The 21,675-nt window shown below is 40.4% G+C and overlaps 1 protein-coding gene across 10 annotated transcripts in view; it reads right to left on the reverse strand.

Annotated features, from left to right (window-relative positions):
* The window catches only part of esrrga (estrogen-related receptor gamma a), a 213,237-nt gene that overhangs the window by 29,974 nt on the left and 161,588 nt on the right, over window positions 1–21,675 (reverse strand). For 9 of the 10 annotated variants that reach the window (XM_086070957.1, XM_086070958.1, XM_086070956.1 and 6 more), the window contains 3 exons: window positions 18,344–18,460; window positions 7,041–7,151; window positions 3,763–3,945 (listed from right to left, as the gene is read on the reverse strand). In XM_086070957.1, the coding sequence (XP_085927083.1) occupies window positions 3,763–3,945; window positions 7,041–7,151; window positions 18,344–18,460 (411 nt within the window). The remainder of the gene's footprint in view (window positions 1–3,762; window positions 3,946–7,040; window positions 7,152–18,343; window positions 18,461–21,675) is intronic. The other variant, XM_086070954.1, reaches the window with a different exon arrangement.

A 21,675-nucleotide genomic window follows, 5' to 3' on the forward strand; every position in this document is an offset into this window, starting at 1 on the left:
CCCTTCATTCACACGCACACTTGACTGTGACATGCGGCCTAATACCTAACTCCTGGAGAGCTATTAAAATGAGATCTTCTCTGCACTAATCCATATTATTGGACACCACAAGATTTTCACATCCTGGGAATAATAACATATTTCCTCAAATGGCGGCTTCTGCTTTAATTAATCAGCAGGCGCGTCGTCCACTTGAGTAAATGCTGCAACTGACATAGACACCCTCTTTTTCTTCTTGATGAAAAACTAATAGGTGGTTCAACAAGGTGTCTGTCATTCCCATTACTACACCATTGTGAATGTATATGTCTTCGCCGCAAAATACATTACTTCAAATTACAAATCGCACATGGTAACTGTAAAGCTTTCTACAGGGCTTGCCCTTATTTGGGCATTTACATACTGACTCATCATGTGCTATGTATTTACATGCATTTTGGCCACTGAGTCAATTGTTTCACCATTTCATCCAAAGGTAGGCCTACATAGTTAAACATTTGGTGAGGTTTGTTTTTAAATCGCAATTGTTTACTGCGGAGTGAGTGGCCACTTATAGGCCGGCGTATAAAGTTATGAATTTTGTTAATAATATGTTATATGTGACCTCATTAGTCTAAACATGACATTCTGATTAATAGTCCGTTTGTGGAATACGAGTTATGAAGCAAAATCCAGCCGTTTTTGTCCATCTCGAGGGACGGCCATTTTGCCACTTGCTGTCGACTGAAGATGTCATCAATGTTGCTCAGGGCTCAGGTAACAGCCAATCACAGCACAGCTTCAGAAAACAGGTGAGCTGTGAATGGTCGTTGCCTGAGCAACTGTGATGTCATCTTCAGTCGACAGCAAGTGGCAAAATGGCTGCCCCAAGATGGACTTTGCTTCGTAACTCATCTTCCACAAATGTAATATTAATCAGAATGTCATGTTTAGACTATGGAGGTCACATATACCATATTATTGTCAAGACATGTTTAAGGTTGACTTACACTTTAATTATTATTTGGTTCACCCCAAAAAAGCTAATAGTGGACGCTCTTTGTGTTTATAAAACTCTTCAAGTGTTTACAAATGATCACATACTATACGGTATAGTGTTCTGACATATAATAAAATATATTATATTGAAGCACATTTTGCTGTCATCATCTTGCGGTAGAGTAAATAAAAACTCCCAGCAACAAAATGAGTACAAAATGAGTATATATATACGCACACAACTTTTGAGTGTTTACATAATACTGCATTTGTACGCATGTATGTAAATCCTCAACCGTTTTTTTTCTTCTTCTTCCCTTTACGTTTCTCTCCACATGCACTCGTGTGCGCTTTAATATTCTTTGTGGGATATCAAGAGACACACACTAGCTGAAACCTCATTTTCCTCCTCTAATGACATATCAAATGTTTGCATATAGGCCATATCAGTATGGAAATGTGCGCAGGCATACAAGCCAAACCTTGAAATAAAAGAAGCAATCAAAGTGATGTGTGCGCGCGCGCGCGCTTTGTCACCAGCTTGGACGAGCCCGTGTGTCAAACGTGACTTGCAGCGTACACAGATACACGCGCGCGCACGCACAGCCCGGCCTTGTTATCCGGGGGCCTGTCTTGCAGGCAGCCTCTCTAACGCTGAGTGATGTTTAAATTAGTTTACAATTTAGCCTCCTCGCTATCTGCAGACGGCTCTTAACTCAGCGTGCGCGCGTGTCGTGTTGTTGTGTGCGGCCCTTTGTGCATGTGTGAGCGTAACAAATTGTTGCCAGTACGGCAGACATCTAATGACTTCAAATTAGCTGCCTGGCGCTCGCCTTGACACGTTGTTACCACTGTTCCCAGCCTCTGTGTGTGTGCGCGCGCGCGCGTCACCGTGTGCGTGTGCGTGAGCAGCGCAGCGCAACCATATCATGAAGCATAAATTGGCTTCACCTCTTCTCACTCTGCTTCTGTCTTTTTTCTCTTTGTCGCTCTCCATCAATTTGATTAAAAAATTACTGTAGCATGGCAAGGAAAGATGTGCCTGCGCGTGTGTACGTGTGCGTGTCCACACAAAAAAAAAAAAAAACCTTCGTGCGCGCACGTAAATGAATACAATACAGTAGCGTTTATTCTATTGAAAAGAAAAGAATCGACCAGTTAACCTTCTTATCGTACATGAAAGAGGATAACAAATGTTGAAGTCCGGCATTTGGCTCTGACAATCCTTTCCACTCAACACTAGATCACTTCAGGGGTGTGCGTGTGTGTTGTGTGCGTGCGCGTGAGTATTAGATCAGTGTTCAGTGTTGTAAACAGAGCCGCGGATTGCCTTTCTCGCTCGTCTAATCACGCCATCTCTCCGCCGCCAAGCAATCGTCGTGCGTGCACACATGCGCACACGCGTGCACACTTTAGCCTGTGGATAACCACGCTAACCTCATCCCATCAAAAAAAAAAAAGGAGGGCCTGAAGCAAAATAATGAAAATGTCAAGTTTTGAAATGCAAAAATAACTTTTCAAAGGCTAAATGTGGCATGTGGATCAATGAAGTGCATGTCTGCTGGCCGTCTGCTCATTGATCAATACAAGCCATGCTTAGCCTCATCTCTGTCTCCACCTCGCCATTCATTTCTTATAGTATTCACATTTATTGATAAAAATAATGCATACCGTTCCAAGATCCTTGCAGGGAATACCATTGACTGCATATCATTGATTTGGACAGTTGAGTATTTATTCTGATCTGTGTATCGTCATTACAATGCAATACGGCTGTGCATAGTAATTGGATTATTTTCTTGTTTCTATTCTAAGTATGTTCAAGTCGACAAAATGGTTCATCTATGTTAATCTGAGCCTTAGATCCTCACTCCTCCACACTCTACCTGCCTCGGTAGAGATGGATATTCGTCATCCATCCATCCATCCGTCCCTCGTTCCCTCCCTCCCTTATCCATCATTACCTACCCAACTAACCAACTCACTCAATCTGTCATCCATCCATCCATCTATATATCTATCCATCCATCCATCCTTTTCTAATCCATCCATCCTTATCTAACCCATCCACCCAATCTATCCGTCCATCCATCTGTTTATTTCCATCCATCCATACCAACCTACTCTATCTGTCAATCCATCCATCCATCCATAGATCCGTCAATCCCTACCAACCCACTCCTTCCATCCATCCATCCATCCATCTATCCTTATCTAATCCATCCATCCATCTGTCCATTTCCATCCATCCATCCATACCCAACCTACTCTATCTGTCAATCCATCCATCCATCATCCATCCAGCCATCCGCTCATAGATCCGTCCATCCCTACCCACCCACTCCTTCCATCCATCTATCCATCCATACCCAACCAACCCTATCTGTCAATCCATCCATCCATACGTCCGTCCATACATCCCTACATACCCACTCTGTCAGTCTATCCATCCATCCATTCCTTTTGCATGGTCATACATCTGGATCCTAAACATGATGATGTGGTTGTCCAAGTGGTGCCAAGTAGATTTGTTTGACTCATTGGTTCAAAAGATTCATCATTTCCTTGTATGGATGCGTATGTTGTGTATGTTGGGAGAGCATTTGGTTGGCCAGCTGGAGGTGTCAAGAGTTTAAACTGTCTGCGTGCGGGGATGAGGGTGAAAGGTCACGTCGTAAGTGTGAGCACATCAACACGCATGCTTTGGATGTGAATAGCAATGTGTGCGTGTGCATGTGTGTGTAATATCGCAGCAGGCATGAAGGGCAATCAGGCTTCTCCTACCTGGGATGTGCTTGGCCCAGCCGATGTTGACCACCAGCTCTCTGTCGGCCAGGTCGCACAACGTGGTCAGGGCCTTGATGTCGCTGTCCGGTACTGTCGGGTCAGGCATGGCGTAGATCTTCTCTGGCTCGGCCACCAGCAGGTGAGAGACGATTTTGTTATCTGCAAGGCAGCCAAAGGCAACTGACATGACCACCAGACGAGGAGAAAGACACAGAGACAGAGAGAGAGTGAATATATGTTTGTTTGTTTTTACACCAGATCAAGCCGTTTCACACCAGTGTGGGTTAACAAATAATCAATATTGTAAAATGTCACATGCAAATACCTCAAAGGAACGACATGGTCATTAGACATTGCACATCATCATTCAGATACACAATTCCACATGCAAATCACACTGTATAATAATGCCGCCTACGATTGCAAGAGCGTCTGATTAGCCATGAAATGTTCAGGCAAAACACTCATTATTTGCTCAAGTCATTTTTATAGACAGTGTAAAATAGACTGATGAGTTTCAATAATGTGAAGCGAATGGAGGACATAACATTAGGAATCAAGGCAGAACAGGAAAATATAATAATGTTGTTTGATATTATGTGGAACAATAATTTAGTTAATTGGAGTACATTTTAGAAGAGGGGCAGGCAAACCTTTGAGCTCGTGACAGGCCATGTGTGTCACTGTAGAGGTAAGTTTTTTTATTTTATTATTATTATTATTTTTAATGAATGAATAACCAATCTTTAAGGTGAATACATAATTTAAAAAAAATGAACTAAAATGCAACAAATACTACAGTACTCTTGACAATGACAATGCAAAATGAATAATCCAGTTTTTATTTTCCAGTCATGTCATATTCATAGGGTGTGAATGCCGCCATTATTGCCTGCCCTTTCATTTGCGCCAATCGAAAACAGCCTTCTAATTTTTGCTCGACCACAATTTGTGCAATGACAACAAATGTTTAATTCAAGTATTCAGTCATAACGTAAAAAGAGGATTCATTGTGAAGACGCGCCAAAAGGCCACACCATGCGCCTCTCGTTTCCCACCTCAAAAGAAGCTCATCCATACACATGCAAGGAGGAGATAATAGCAAAAGCCAAACGGCTCAGCCGGTAATAATGACATGTGGTGATGAGATCTCTATGGCCCATTAGCAACACGCAGATATCCTGCTCCCAAATTAATCCACTGACTAATCAAGCACAGGAATAACAACAGAGGAGAGGAGAGCTCAGAGTTACAATAAATAAGCAGGAAATGAGTGTTATAAATGGTTTGTAAATATCAGTTTATAAACACACAATTGTTCTTGTATCGAGCTTGGGTTGCAGGTTACACACACACACACACGTGCACACAGCTGTATCTGCAAGTAAATCTTACTTAATGTTTCTCTAATTAGAATCAATGGAAACCCATTTCTAAACACTGAGCTATTGTCCTATTCTCACACAATCAATGAGGACGCTGTGGCTTTGTCTACACATAAGTAGGCAGCTGAAATTATGTATATATGTCTTTATATATGTATAAATATACATATGCAGTATAAACAACACCGTGTAGTATGTAGGCATATGCATAAGTGTTGTGTGGATGTGAAAATTAAAGTTATTTTTTTGCCATTCCCAGTTTGTCCTAACAAGGAGAATCGCCTACAAATTGTGTATTTAATGAAAAGGCAACTTCTGAAAGTCTGCTAGCTATGACAACAAACAATGCAAAACATTAAAGTTAACACAACTAGCATCAAGGTTATAGCACTTAAAACAATAGATATTTGAACACAATTAGTGCTGCGACACGTTGACAGACAATATAACAAGACACACAGGCATATATTCTTTATCCTCTGTGAAAAATGTCATTTTATTTTGTATATTACATATGTCTGTATTGCAATGACCCCTGGTGGCCACCAAGCCACACAAGAACGGCCAATGGGAAACATGAAACAAGAATGAATAAAGAGTTTAATTCCTTATATTCTTCAGTATTTTATTATCTTAATTCTGTATGTTTTCTTTTTAAATCAAGCACAATCACGCGGAGTGTTATTTTCTTTAAAAATAACACGTTACAACGTTTTTGTTGGTGTTTTTTTTGTGTCGAGCTGGGGCAGATTACTGTCATTTCATCCATTTCAATGGAAAAAGATGATTTCACACATGAGAGTTTGATCTATGAGTGCAGTCAAAATACAAATTAAAATTGTAAGTCAAGACACTCATTTATAAGAATATTATTTTCACAAATGATCAAACTTCACTGTTATGCTCTTCCTAAAAAGTCAATGCTACTCACACCTTGGGAGGGATTAAAGGAATCAATACTACCCCTGGAATTTGACTGCCTCGAAAGGTCAAAATACAATAAAATTAAACTAATACTAATCAGAGGGGGGTCAATAGTTGATATTTGTTAGGGAAGTTGATCATTTGGGTTAGTGGAAGCTCTCTCCAACAGTGTGTGTATTTGTGCAAACAATAACGTGGCCACAATTGCATGATCCCATCATTTCCATGATTAGTGGTGCAGAAGTTAGCCTAAGCCGCCGTGCAGCCATTCAGCATATTGGGCTAAATCAGAATATGCTCCAGCTTTAAGCAAAATGGGCTTTTGGGAGCAAGCTGCTAAACACTGCTCAATCTGGACTGCATGTATGCATGTGTGTGTGCGTGAGACCAGACGGTTAGCTAGAGAGCTAACTCTAGTTTGATGCGGTTGCCAGATTGGATTTAATCCGGATTAAAGTTCTGGCTGGTCCCTCCCTACCTAACGCGCCTCCTCCTCCTCTTCTGTGAGAAAGCCCATCATTTACGTTCACCTCCCATCCCTTCACTCTCACTCTCACTCCCTCTTGCTCTTGTTCATTTTCCAATCATCAGGTTTTGGCTAGGAATGGACTTGACAGTAAAAAACAGCAAATCCGGCCAGAGCTAAATGAATATCTTTAGAGTAAAATATGACACGTATAAAATGTTATGACCCTAAACTGGTAACTGTAGAAACAAGGAAATAAACTAGGCCCCAAACAGATGGGCTTCTCACCACCCTGCGTCCATTTATGCATGTGTGTGTGTTTGCGTATGCGAGTGTGTAGCCTTGTTTTAACGATCCAACTGTTGTCTACATGAAAACTCTCGGGCCTCAATCATGCAATATTAGTGGAGAGATATTTGACACATACAGGTATGAAGATTCTTACCCTTTAATGCCAACCATGAGTACATGCATTTGTATGTGTTTGTGCGTGTTCTTACATGGCTTCTTGGCAGGCAGAGCCAGTTGAGGGTTCAGATAAGGACTATTGTCAGCATCTATCCGGCGTTTATACTTCTGTCTTCCGCCGCGAACCCTGTCCAGACGAACACCTGGAAACAATGCAGACATAATAAAGTGTGTGTCAATCACAGCCGTGGTAAACCTTACACAGTCATCAAGTACAAGTAAAAAAGTTGAGTTCATTAGTTCAGATCACTTTTAAATGCTGGATTTAAGGAGAAGTCAGTATAGGGTTCTAGTTTGAATATTTACGTAAGGAAGCAAGGTCTGCCTAACAGTTTTGAGGTTGGGGGGGGAGGGGAGGGGGGTTCAAATCTCAAGTTTAGCCTTCCTGTGTGGAGTTTTAAATGTGTAAACTCTTTGACTGTCTTCCACATTGCCTGTATTTTCTTTTTCAATCTACTGTAAATGTGCCCTACGATTGGCTGGAAAAAAAGTAAGCAGATGTACCCTGCCTCCGCTGGGATAAACATATATTAAGTATATACTGTATAGCTAGCTAGAAGTGAGGTTCTCCTTTTTCTTCCTATTGATCTTGGGGCAATTCTGGGTCACTTCCTGTTCAATTTGGGGCACTTCCTGTTGATATTGGGGCACTTCCGAGTCATTTCCTGTTCAATTTGGGGCACTTCCTGTTGATTTTGGGTACTTCCGGGTCATTCCCTGTTCAATTTGGGGCACTTCCTGGTCATCCCCTGTTCAATTTGAGATACTTCCTGATGATTTTTGGGCACCCCGTTGTCATTTCCTGTTGATTTTGGGGCATTCCAGGTCACTTCCTTTTAGGTTCTTCCTTGGCCTATGTATCAGTGTTATGTGGAATGGATCTGACTTTTGTACCAAATTACAGTCTAGGACAGCACATGGGCCTCAGATGCTTTAAAACAAGCCAAATGACAAAACATAAATACAGAACACCTCATTCAAAGTACATAATACAGTGGAAGAAGCAACGTTTTAAAGTGTAGAAAACAAAACACAATAGTAAAAGCTTTCATATAGGTGTTTTTAGGGGTAGAGTATGCAAGGAATAACAAAAGAACAAAAATAAAAAATAAACATTATGACAACCTTTGATGATGTTATCTGCTCTTAATAATACATACATAAATCAATTTAACTGAGACCAAAGTAACTCAACGCATCTCTGGTAAAAAGGGCTCACTATCTCACTACTTCTGTTTCTGAGGCCAATTGCTATCTCGCCCTCTCTCCCTCTGTCACCTTAATTAATTGACACAAAGGAGCCCTAATTTAATTAGGCTTGTCTCTCAGGGTATTGGATGTTACCGTGGTTACCACTTAAAGATGGATAAGGAAGACATAGGTGTCATGTGCCCTGGAGAAAAGGAGGACTCCATTTAGGATAATATGATGGGATTAATAACTATATTTTTTGCAAGTACTATTTAGGAATGTAGTTTACGATTTTTTTTTTTGACTGATTAATTAGGTTCTAAACTGTTTAGCCTTTTGCTAAGTGATGTAAAACACTGCATACTGGTACAGTAATTGCCTTGAGAAATGACTCACCCAACTAAATAGGTTTTTCGGGATAAAAGCAGTTGTTTCGCTGATTTTGTTTCTTTGAATTCCAAGCACACATTTCAGATAGCGCTGCACGATGACAGTGAACTCAACTCACCTCACATCAAGCAACACTTTGGAAAATAGTGAATAATTCCACAAAAAAAAGAGGGTTAAATTTTTTTTATTATTAATATATATCAAATATTTATACATTTTGCCTCTAAACATTTAGGTTTAGTGTCAAACTAAACATAAAACAAAATCAAATTTGATCTGCTTCTCAAGGCACCAGTCTATTTTGCTTGTGTTGTTGTTAAGAAATGTATAAACCAATACATCATTGCTCAGTTTTATTGCGTGCTTGAGTAGTGTCTCTGTTTCTAAGACCCAATTTTGGACAGCCAAAGAATCACATAATTAAGTCTAAATAAGTTGTAATCATCAAAAAAAAAAAGGACTTACACGCGCATTTGTTTAATTAAGACACTGCGTTTTGTGTGTGCGTGTGTAAAAAAGTAAGGAGCCGGTATAAAGAGTACAGGCATTTTAAGGATAATCCAGTGAAGATTACTTTCTTAGTTTAACAAGCAAAACTAATCTTTGTCAGAGCTGCACTTGCTAGCTTGCAAACACAGAAGGGGTGTGAATTAGTGCATTACTGGCACAAAAGAGGGAGTACAAGAGATAGAGAATAAAAACGGAAACATGTCATGAGCAAACATGTTATTATTTAAAATAAACAGGAAAGCTATGCATGCGGTTCATATCGCACTTTTGGCCGGATACTACGGTGGCCCTGAAGTGCGCAAAATGCCAAAACAAAAAACAACCGCAAATCCAAAAACAAAACACAAAATCAAAAAAATGTTTGTAAAGACGGCCATTAATGCATTAAAACTTCAATGCATTGGTGTTAGAGAGAGAGAGAAAGAGAGAGAGAGACAGAAGGTCTAGTCGAGCTGCAATGGGGGAGCAGTGTCAGCAAACGGTCAAGAAACTCTTAACAACAGGGGGCAACCCCCCCCCCCCCAAAAAAAAAAATAACTTCTCCATCACATTTACATGCACTAAGTGTCTACAGTGACCCCGTAACATACAAGCAGCCTGCTCAGCCTTGCACCTGCATGGACAAACATTTAGCGTCATCTTGGAATAATGCTTTTCTGATGCGCACATAGTCTCAACGAATTGGACACTTTCTCCCAGACTAACTGTGATGTGCAGAATGCAGAAGCGTTCCAAAGCCCCCCCCCCCCCCCCCCCATTTCCCCATCGCTCTCCCTTGTAACTTAAAAGGGCCGACAGTCACTTCATAAAGAGCCCTTTCTAACTACCTCATCTATTTTCCACCAAATTAACTCTCCCCCGGTGCTGATTAATGATCAAATCTAAATGAATCAAATTAAAAATTGAAAATTATATTTCCAAAGCCTACAAAAAAAGAGACAGGAGGAGGCAAGGGCGGAGAGTGGAAGTGCTTTAGCTCATCCTAACAAATGAGCCTTCAAATCATAAAGAATGGCGTAGGGAAGGAGAGAGGGCAAAGAAAATGTAAGCTCGATGTAAAGATGGTGGGTAAAAATGCACGAGGGAGAGCACAATAAATGAGTTTATGGGAGGGAAATGGAAATCAAATGTTGATAAAAGCTGATGAAGAAGAATGAGGAGAAGATTGTGATGGAAGGAATTAAGGAGAGAGTTTAACATGGTTGGGGGGTTTGTAATGGATGGCCCAGTAAAAGTAAGAAATTTAAAGGACGGGGGGGAAAAAAAAGTGGTGACGTTAGTGCTAATAAATGAAATAGGTTGAGAATAATGAGAGTGAATTGAGACGAGATGAAGAAGAAGACTGAAGACGTCCTTTCATGGTCGAAGCATGGTGAAAACCACGTAAGGGTCCAAGTAACGTTTTTTGTCATCGCCTATAACGTTTTCTTCATCCCCCCCCCCCCTCATAAATTATCATTGGTAAGACACACTCTCTCTTTGTTCTCTGCACTCTCAGTTCCAACTGTTTTTATTAACCTCTTCATTTGCAAAGTCCGTACTACTTTTGGTCAATCTTTTCCATTTTTTTTAATTAATGAATATTTTCCTTTCAAATGTTTAGCCTGAAATGACATTGCAACAAATAAAAATTGACCTCATTCATTCTGATATAATTTTTTAAAAACTTAGTGAGGGATACGGTTCATGAACATGAAGACTTCACTAAGCCAGTCCCGTCTTCCCACTGGTATGGACATTTTCAGAGTAGCGACGATCGGAATAGCTGAAGCTAACAAAGGTTTTCCAACCTAATCTTATCGTATTTCATATTCTCTGACCTGTATGATGACTGTGCCATCTTTTTGGCCGGACATTTTGTTGCTCTACGGAGCATTATGGTCCTCGACAGCAGCCGACGGGTGAGTCAAAAGTCCCTTGTCACCAATCATCCAATTTGAAGGCAAATTTGACAAAAATGTGATTAGCGATCAATTCGATTTGAAATATGAAGTCAACCCCTAATAAGAAGCAATGTGACTTCAGAAAGAAAGTTCATAGTTTTTTTTTTTTTTTTTGAAGGCTGATGATGTGCCATTGCACAATGCTGAAATATAAATCTGAAGAAGACAGAGAGGCTTAATTTCAACGGGCTGATGATGTACGACAAGTTAGTGTTGGGATTGGAGTTGGCGTAAGGGCAAGTCAAACGGATTGAGGGGTGACAAAAAGCCCAATGAGAATATGCTGACAGTGAGAGAGAGAGAGAGAGAAGAAGAAAAAGTCAGGGTGAAAGAAGACCTTCGCTAATGCCGAGACACAGAAGAAAAAAAAGCCTCTGACTTTGTTAAAAAGAAAAAAAATATCTGCCCACACTGCAAGCTAGTGTTATCAAATCTGCTTGTTTCTGCTGAGGACATTCAAGATGACAGCATTTGCATTTTCTTTATTGCCACTGTCGTTTGACTAAAGGTAAAGGAGGGCTTGAATTAAAAGATAAAAATAAAAAGCTGATATTGAAATATTGAGGTGATGGCAGGGAGAGGAACGTGTGAGTGACTTTTTCATTTATTTATTTTTTTCCTAAAGATCAGTCCAAATATGAGCAGCCGTGCCTGAGGCAGCGGGCAGGTGGCCGTGGTCACTCTTGGGTGGGTCCCCGTGTGTGTAAGAAGATGGCCATGTGTTTGAGTTCACTGTCAGGTCCCTTGAAAAAAAAATAAAAAATCCCTATTCGATGTGTCATGGCCATTTTCTTCTCCCCAACATCTCGTCCACACGGTGAGGCGTCCGCTTATAGTTTCACCCTGCAAGCTCCCTCCAAAATAAAATCAAGTCTGTGTGGGACAGAGAGGGCCACTTAGTCGGAGCTTTATCACTCCTTTCTGGATGGGCTGCAACCAGATGCCGCACACACACATACATATACACGTTCACAAGCGCACACACTTAGTGAGGATAGCCACGACAAGGGCAGATTTAGCTGCATGCTTCCCATGAGGAAGCGCCAGACGCCACGGGTTGTCTGGCGCTTCTCTCCTCCCTCATTTCCTCATCTTCTCTGGTCTCGCTCAACATTGTTCTGATCTCATTTCCGTTCACTCTTTACATTCGTCTATTCTCCTTACATTTTTCTCAATAAACTGATAATGAAATCACTATGGTAAATAGATAAAAGTGGAACGGAAATGAAATAGTGAATATATGAAATGAACGGCAAATTGAGCATTTGATTATTATTGTATTGTATTTTATTTTTACATACTTATTTTTCCTGTTACACATAATCAGCAAAAATGTAATACAAATATAAATAATTATATATATATATATATATATATATATATATATATATATATTAGGGGTGTCAAAATTAGGGCATTCATTTAATTTAAAGTTAATTTAATATTTTTTTTATTAATGATCGTCCCTTACTTGGAAAACCTGAACTGGGGGAAATCCAGTTGCAACGCAGCACATCAAAATTTAGCAGCAATACATTTTATAATAATGCATATGTTTGTGGAGATTGGGGTCAAGTTGTATTTTACAATTTTAAAAATGTGCAGAATTGGTTACTTCATGCCAAAGATTAGAAAAAATTAACTGAGCTGTCACCAACGTCTTACAAATGCCATTATGCCATCTAGTGGCAGAAAAATGACCTCAACGCAACTCAAGATCACACTCTTTTTTTACAGTACAGTAAATATTTTTAATTTAAACTAAATTTTATGCACCCATATTTCTATTAGTTTAACATTTTTTTCCATTTTTATGTTAACACGAGCATGAAAACCTTTTATTCTACATTTAGGACAGATATAAAATTACAGGAAATATTTATATGAAAAACACTAGACAACAAATAGAAACAAAAATAATAAAATGTATTATTGTCAAGAACTGTTTTGACTCGAATTCCCCCTTAAAAGGAAAACGGATAGAAGTAAGGATCAAATTGGAGAGTTACGACACGCCACCAGCTGCATATGGACAACAAACACACACACGCAGAAAGAAAATGTCATACACAGACTGTGGCATTCCAACCAATCTCCCTCATTAGGTCTTGGGGAGCATGGCCAAAGTTGGCATTGAGCTTCTGTGTGTGTGTGTGTGTGTGTGTGTGTGTGTGTGTGTGTGTGTGTGTGTGTGTGTGTGTGTGTGTGTGTGTGTGTGTGTGGGTGGGTGTGTGTGTGTGCGAGTGTGTGTGCACGCGAGGCCACATGCCAGGCTTTATATGAGCGGCGCGTGGTCTGGTGTCCCTGCTAGCCGACCATCTGAATCCAGCTGGCCGTTTATGACTTGATAGAGATTGAGGCTTCGGTCTCGGCTCGGACATGTTGCGTCCGTCTCTTTAAAGCAGGACGCACGTGTGACGTGCCGTCATCAAAGCCGCACTGTTGTCAATGGGAGCATATGCACGCTACACATGCACCCATTGTTTCTGCCAAAACCTTTCATGTTCAATTGTCTGACATGCGTTTTGTATTCACATCACGACACTTTATTTCTGATGTTTGATGCCAGACTTTTTTTTTGGGGGGGGGGGGTCAAAATATGCATAAAGTGCGTTTAAGGGGGAGCAAATCAAATTGCTAACACAGAAACCCCAGGTGATCGTTTCGCACTCGTCTGCTTCATTATTTCCAGCCAATCTTTTACCTGCAATCACAACCCCCACTCCGGCAACAGCCCCGCCCCCGCGACCTTTCGGGCTTCAGCTGACGCATCATTATGACCTCATTAAAAATGGACAGACAGTCGTTGCCAGAGGGGAAGTTCTCATAATCAAGTCAGGCTTTTTAATTGCCTGGCTCCAGAAATTAGCTGCTACATATTGGTGGGTGGGCGTCACCCCGCGTTCCTTCGCTTACTGCCTTCCTCTGCTTGTTTATTCTTTTTCCTCATACACTCTTAAACGGCTGAATGTGTTTGGAATTTGAATGATACTACCGTTTAAGCGCATAAATGCTAAGGTCACTGATGGTGCAGTGGGTCAAGTGCTTGACTTCCGTGCAGGCAATGTGGGCTCACTTCTCACTTGGTGACGGCGTGAACGGTTGTCTGTGTCTTAATGTGCCCTGCTACTGACCGGCAACCAGTCCAGAGTACTGTATAGTGTGTCTTTCAGTATAGATCCTAATGAGGATAAGTGGCACAGAAAATGGATGGATGCTAATTTCAAGATTGTAGAATAGAGTGTGATAATGAAATGGTATTTCCAGCCAACCAATGAAAACATGTTTTCTAACGTAACTTTTTTTGACTGAGACTCATTGGATTATGTTTACTGAATTATGAGATATTTCACTTTTTTATTGTATGTTTTTTTAGGGATGTTCGATACCGCTTTTTTTCAGACCGATGCCAGTACAAGTACTCAACTCGAGTAGATACCGATATCAATTACCAATACTACTACTTCTTTTGATACATACTGTAAATGTTCCCCCAAAAACAATGACAGATAATTTTAAAGAAAAACGTATGTACGGTAACCCGACATAGCATTTTTCCTTAAAATTGCATGAAATTAATGTAAATTTCAGCTTTTATCATTTTTGATGTCTAGTTTCTGATCGTTAAACAGCCACGAGAGTGCAGTCAATACACCATGAGTTACCGGTACCTTGAAATAAGGCCAGCTATAAGTACGAACCCGCTACCTGGTATTGGTAATCGTTCATCTCTAATATTTTTGTATCGTTTTGTTTAATTTCTTGAATTTTTGTACGCTTCAAGAAGACTTTATAAAAATTGTGTGTCAATAATGTTTTTCTTCAAATATATCACATAGTCACAAATTGTGTGATACAAAATATTGGCAAAATATCGCAATAACACACACTGTCAAAACCCCCGACTATCACTGTTAGCACTGATGCTAACTCATCAAATCCTGTCTTTGTAAAGAAATAATTTATTATGCAGCATTTGTATTGGCTCATAGTAGATTTTTATTGTATGCAGCAGTTTGCGGTATTCCCTTGCAGATGAAAACTAAATAAAAATGGGATCTTCAATAGAATAAAGCAAAGATAAAGGATTATGTTTACTTCATTTAAAGTACAATTCATCTCCTCCCATTCTACTCTTGGATGGAAAACACAAAAACAACTTCAATGAACAAAGTTGTTATGTAGAGTGGGACCCCGTGAATTAGATTCACACCTACCGATACAAATGGGATGGCTGTGGTGTGTCAGGTTGATGTATACTGTATATATATATGTAGGCCTATTTGTGTGTGTGTGTGTTGGTGCGTGTGAATGATGTATGCGCAGCCAAAACAGCTATTTGTTTTCCTCTTTGAGAACGCATGCAAACAGTATACGATGAAAGCATTTAATAATGAATTGTAAACCCTCTAGTTTGTCACCTTCCCTCAAACAAATAATCTGCCCAAGTGAAAACTTTAGGCAAGTACAAGCTGCCAATATGACACTAGCTTATAGCCTGCATGTGTATCGGTCCAACGCACGTGCATGCAAGCAGACTTAGGGGACACGACAGGAGATGAAACATGGCTTCTGCCAATGTCAGATTGACTGGGAGAACAAACGCTACGGCAGCAGCTTGTTGGGAGGGAATAAAGTGTGTGGTGGGGAACTAAAGAAGAGATGAGTTGGCATTTATAGTGGAGGGAAAGGTTTTGTGGCACTCCTGGGGAAAAAATATATCGTTTCTTCTGCTTATTTACAACACCATCTACAAGCTGTTTGCTAAGGTTTTGTACTTATTCATGGTTGCAGTATGTCATGTCAAAGAGTCAATACAAAAAGCTCTATCAGAAAATTGTCACAAAGGTACTCATGTTTATTTTTGTGGTTGGAGTTTGCAGTGCGCTGCATAAAAATGAAAGGTGTTTTTGGCTAAATAAAGATGTCAACACATTAGAAAAAACAACTTTCAGCAAGATAAGATGGAGCTATACACTGTTTAAAACTACAAGCGCAATAATGAACACATGATAAGTAAAAAATGCAAAAGCAGACAAGCTCCATTTTTTGTGTGACATGAATAAAATGTGTTTATTTTTTATTTCTACTTCCAGGTCACAGCTATTATTAATTATTTAGGGCTGGACTAAAATGCTGTAGTAGGCCACAACTTTTCATAGGCCCACACACTTCCTAACCAGATGTAGGACAAAAACGCCATTTTAGATATGGACAAAATATGTGCGTATGTACAAACGTGCCCTAAATATACTTCATTTTTCATAATACATTTCTAAATACATGTATAATATATCCACCAATATTAAGGGCAAGAATTTATTTTGTGCATTTTTCTCTCTCACAAAAATCAACTCAAAATGTTTAATATTATTGAGGTACTATGATTGTCCTGCATATCATTCTATATACACAATAAATAAATACAATATTTGGCCTACTCATGCTGCAACTGTAGGTTTCCCCCCTGCTTTTTTTCACAATGTTATTCCCTCCCAGCCATTTTCACTGAAGCAACACCCTTCGCTCCCGGCTGTTTTACTGGATTTTGACTGATATTCTGTTCTATTGCTATAAAAACATGGAACCTACCAAAAGAAAGATTAGTGTCTCTTCTTTCATCAAGAAAAAAAAAGTATATTTGTATCTGTTTCCATTTTGCAGCAATTAGCATTAGAATATAGCTTTATCATTATTCAAAAATCTGCTTAAAACAGTAGGAAAAAGAGGTTTTTGCAACATGGTGGATCTCTTATACTCGCTGCCACCTGCTGGCCGTTTTTGTGATAGCTACCATTGCTTCAAGTATTCTCTTCAGTTCAGAGGCTGCATCAAAGCCTTCTGTATGTCTCAGCATAAAAAAACAACAACATAAAATCGTATGACTACGTTTTTGGGACCATGCTGATATTCAAAATAGAACACATGTATACGTTTTTGGGAGCAAATTAGTTAATTTTGAATATTTGTTTCCCCCCAAGATATATAATATATATATATACAGTACTCAACAACAAAATTAGTGTATTAAACCAACAGTTAACCTCAACTTAAATGAACATAAATTATTAACCCTTAATAACTCTACATTGTTTGCTATCCCTTCAATCCATTTGACCCACTCTTTGTAGAACCAGATCACTAACATCAGTCTCACAGAATTATTATATTTTACGCTCACTTTCCAGCATAATCAAAGCAATATTAGCAGCGAGTTAATGAAGGACAAGTTTGAAATGGCATAAATACGTACGGGTTTGTGATTGGAGAGCATTATGATCCCATTTCAACTATCAGCGCTCTTATATCGTCTGTCGCTATCCAGTGAAGGCATACTGTACCTAATAAAGTGTCCGCGGCGGCGAGTGTACGTCACCACGTCGGGATAGAGAGGAGCGCAAATGTAGAGGTGAGTGGATGGATGAAGTGGTTGCACAAGCATGAGTGGGAGAAGAGGACGGCGGCGAGAAGACAAGAATGGATGACGAGGAGGCTGCCGTGCGTCGGCCTCAGCCGCGTTCCCTGACCGCGGCCGGGAAAAGGGAGGGCGGGGGGCATCGTCCAGGTCTCCCATCAATTACAACCTTGACCCTCCTTCTCCCTCTGCTTTCTCTCACACACACTTTCTACTTCATTCGGCCACCCTGCCCCCCCACCTTGCCTCTCATCCTCCCCCGGCCCCTCTCCTCGCCGCCTATAAATCAATCTCTTCTCCCAAGCCTCCTCCATTCCTCCCTCCCTCCCCGGCCGTTATTCCCGTTTCTTAGACTTTCTCTATCGGCCGTCCTCTTCCTCCTTGCGTGGCAGAAAGTGCGGTGGGAGTGGAAAGGTCAGAGGTGGGAAGAGCAAAGGCAGAGAAAGAGGCAGAGCTACCAGGGGAGTGTGAAAAAGAGAAATGAGTGTATTTAATCAAAGTGGTGCCAGGGCAGTCATATCAGTTGTTCCTTTTTCAGCACTGCTGGAGCTACTAATGTTACCTCATTTAGACATAACAAAGGTGTCGTGGGCAGGTATTTGTAGAAAATGACTATGCTAAAATGCTACCTCAAATACCACTTCATAGTATTTTAAACTTCTATGAAGACAAAGAATGAATTATATATACATTTAATGAGCAAACTGGAATATCGAAAAATAATCAAAATTAACACATTCTATTAATCCTAGCCACACATCAATTGGTTCTGCCTGTTCTGTATTTGATTTTTTTTTTTGCAATATTGCTCTTCATTACTGCCACTGGAATGTTGTTTTCGCTCACAGCTAACGGAGAAAGATTAGGAAGAGACCTTTTCCCTTACCCTCCCTCAGCATGCCCACAGTCAGACACTTCATGAAGCGGCAGGCCTGGCACGACTTGCGTCTCCTCTTGGTGATTTCACACTCGTTGGTGGCTGGACAGCTATATTCGATGTTGCCTGTGGGGGGAGGCACAAAAGAGAAGGTTACATTCTGGAAATGTACTGAAACGTCTGTCGATAACACTTGCAGTGCAGAAGGTTCTTCTCAGCCCGTGTATTCTTTTAAGGCTTTGTGTCATAAAGCACTCGCCGAAAATGTGGAGGCTCTCGCCGAAAGGTGGGCATCCATCAATGACGGGCCGACGTAACGACGGAAGTGCCCACCTCTGAATATTAAGTTAGTGAGTAGGCTACATGGGAGACACTTTGAAGGTGCAGGTGTCAAAGCGAGGTTGCGTGACCGGCTCATGACCACTCACTAAAAGTGGCTCAGAGCTCAGGATAAGAATATTAGCTCATCTAAGTCTGTTAAGTGAAAAACCTTGGCCACCAAAAAAACATCTGACACGCCCAAGAGGTACTACGTATATTTGTGCTCGAAAGATGGCATTCATCCTTTTTTTTTTGTTTAATTGAAAGGGGAAAAGCACATTAATGAACACTGGTACAATACCTGCGTAAATGTGCTGAAGTAGCATACAGCTAACTAGCTAGCTAGCTTCATTCCACTTCAAGCCAGTTATGTATTTTAGAGACAAGTTACAAAATTGACTTGTAGAGGTATAAAGAATAATTCAATAACTCTAAAAAACAACAACCTCTAAATGTTCTTTTTTCTTCCAGAAGATAAATACATTGCCCCAGTAGCCGAGTAAGCTCAAGTGTCTCCCAGTGAAAGCGAATAAACAGTGATTACTATTGACTGCTGCTGTAGAGAGGATGTTTTCTCATTACTCCACTGATTAAGGGGGCTAGTTAGCTTGGGAAAAGGCTAAATGCACAAACTGGTCTTAATGGCTAACAAGACCCTTGTTAATTGGCCATGTTAGTGAAAGTAACTGGTTAAACATGCTAAACGCTGGGGAAACCTAATAGTCACCGCTAATGGGACATGTTAGCCCGCAATGTGGAAGATACGGGTGGAGCACATTAATTCAGCAATTACTTAGCACTAAGGCTAGATGTGCTAATGACGCCAAACCTTAGTCCGTAATGGGCCTCGTTAGTGCATATGGACTAGCTAAATGAGTAAGTGCGCTAAAGAGACACTTACAGCTGCTGATTTGCAACACCTTGACTCAAAACTAGTTTGCATGAAGGATGCTACATAGTAAAGAGCAGTCTGGAGCGAGCAGTCTGGATGCTCTTTGTATGCTATGACATCCTTCACGTAGAGAGGTTAAAATGTACGAACAAGAACAGCAGGATGTAATGGCTCCACAGGAGCGTGTGCGTCTTTAGTTCTGCCTACACGCCTCCTCTTCTTGGACACTGAAGCTAGGCTTTTCGAACCCAATGATTCTTCTAGGAGGCTACTTTGTATAACGTGCAGACCGTCGGTGTCCGTGAGGGGGGATATATGAGGGCCTCAAATCCCCTGCAATCTCCTTTGAGGTGTATGTGTGTGTCCACGCGCTGCATGACAATTGACCACCATTGTGGAGTCCTTGTAACATCATATTTGTGTCTACAATATACAGCAAGTGATGGCATTGTAACTTATTTTAAATGGATGACAATGTGACGTACATTCAACGCTTTATACTGTAGTAGATTTTTTTTTATGTAAATCAATTTTTAATATGTCATAAAATAGGACATTTCATTGATGTTGGTCAAAGGGGTGGTGTTTTATTTGAGTTGAGCAAAATGTAGACAGTGGAACCACGGTCTTAACGTGGCCTGATTTTCGTACCACTGTTTTAGATGTTTTTCGCCAAAATTTTGCCCCTGTTTTTCATACAGAGCTCGAAATATTTTTTCTTTCTTCCCGGAGCATAGTGGATTTGACCAAGCACTTAATTCCACTGTTAAATGCACTAACTGTGTCAATCTAAGCTTAGCTTAGCTTAGCAATTAGCATGGCTTTTGCCTTTGTCAGAAAATCCATCCATCACGGGTGTGCTGGAGCCTATCTCAGCTGTCTTCCAACAATACTTGTCAAACATGTAGCTTATTCGCCCAAACGGTGGTGTTGATTATTGGCTTCGAAGCGACAATGCAACGTGTTTAGCTGCAGCAGTAGCAAGCTGAAGCACCTTGCTAGCTAGCTGGTTCAGCATAAATTGCACCAAACTGTGCCTTCAACTTCTGACTACCTGCTTTGTGTAACATGAACAACTCAGCCCAGTGATGCTTTTCAGGACGTCTTGGCGATTGATTCTTAGTTTTGCTATTCAATATGTTGTAATGAGGAACACAATTCCAATTTTGCCACGCAAACTGCGATGCGAAACAGCTAATTTTGACTCTTGATCCTAAATGTTAAACTAGAGGTATATTCTATAAAATTATTTTCTGTATACTGTATTTTCCGCACTATAAGGCGCATCTAAAAGTCTTTAATTTTCTCAAAAACCGACAGTGTGCCTAATAATCTGATGTGCGTTATATGTGGATCAATATTGGTTAGGTAAACTCCATCTAGAGGATGCTTACCGCAACCCCAGCCACTACAGTAGCTTCTATTCTGTGCGCCTTATAATGCCTTATATATATATGGAAAAAGTTTTTAAATAGGCCTATCATTGAAAGTGCGCCTTATAATCCGATGCGCCTTATAGTGCAGAAAATATGGTATATTTTCACTTGTCTGGGATGGATTATTTCGATTTACGTTATTTTCGATGGGGGATACTGCTTCAGTTTTTGTACAGTTGTTTTTAATCAGACTTTTTGGAACATTTAAGAAAAACCGAGGGCCTACTGTAAAATACCATCACATTTTATTTCTATTTTGGGATAAGGTTTTAACATCCCTGTCATTTTCTTCAATTTCTAACTTCAAGATGGCCAACTTTATCAATAGATGCCTCATTGACAACATAATTCTGTCTTTCAGCGCCACTTCGTCTGACCGAAAGCCATCTTTTGTGCTCTACCTTTCATTTTGTGGCTCTCGTCTCATTTCATCCTGTCATTCCACACCCACACTCGCCTTTATGCATCCCCCTCTCTCAATAAGGGGGTGATAGATGCACGTTGTCAGGTGTTGCTGGACCGACGCCACAAAAACAGCAGCTGCCACAGCCACTTCCTCCATGCTGTGATGCGCACACAAATACAAACTCACACACACATACAAAACACAAACTCTCCATCCACATGCTTGGCCATCATCCTCCATCATTTCCGTTCCAATATTCCTTCCTATAAAAGTATTTTTCATTCAA

The sequence above is a fragment of the Leptonotus elevatus genome, chromosome 3, assembly GCF_054856555.1.
Source record: "Leptonotus elevatus isolate MCC_2025b chromosome 3, RoL_Lele_1.0, whole genome shotgun sequence".
Taxonomy (NCBI): Eukaryota; Metazoa; Chordata; class Actinopteri; order Syngnathiformes; family Syngnathidae; genus Leptonotus; species Leptonotus elevatus.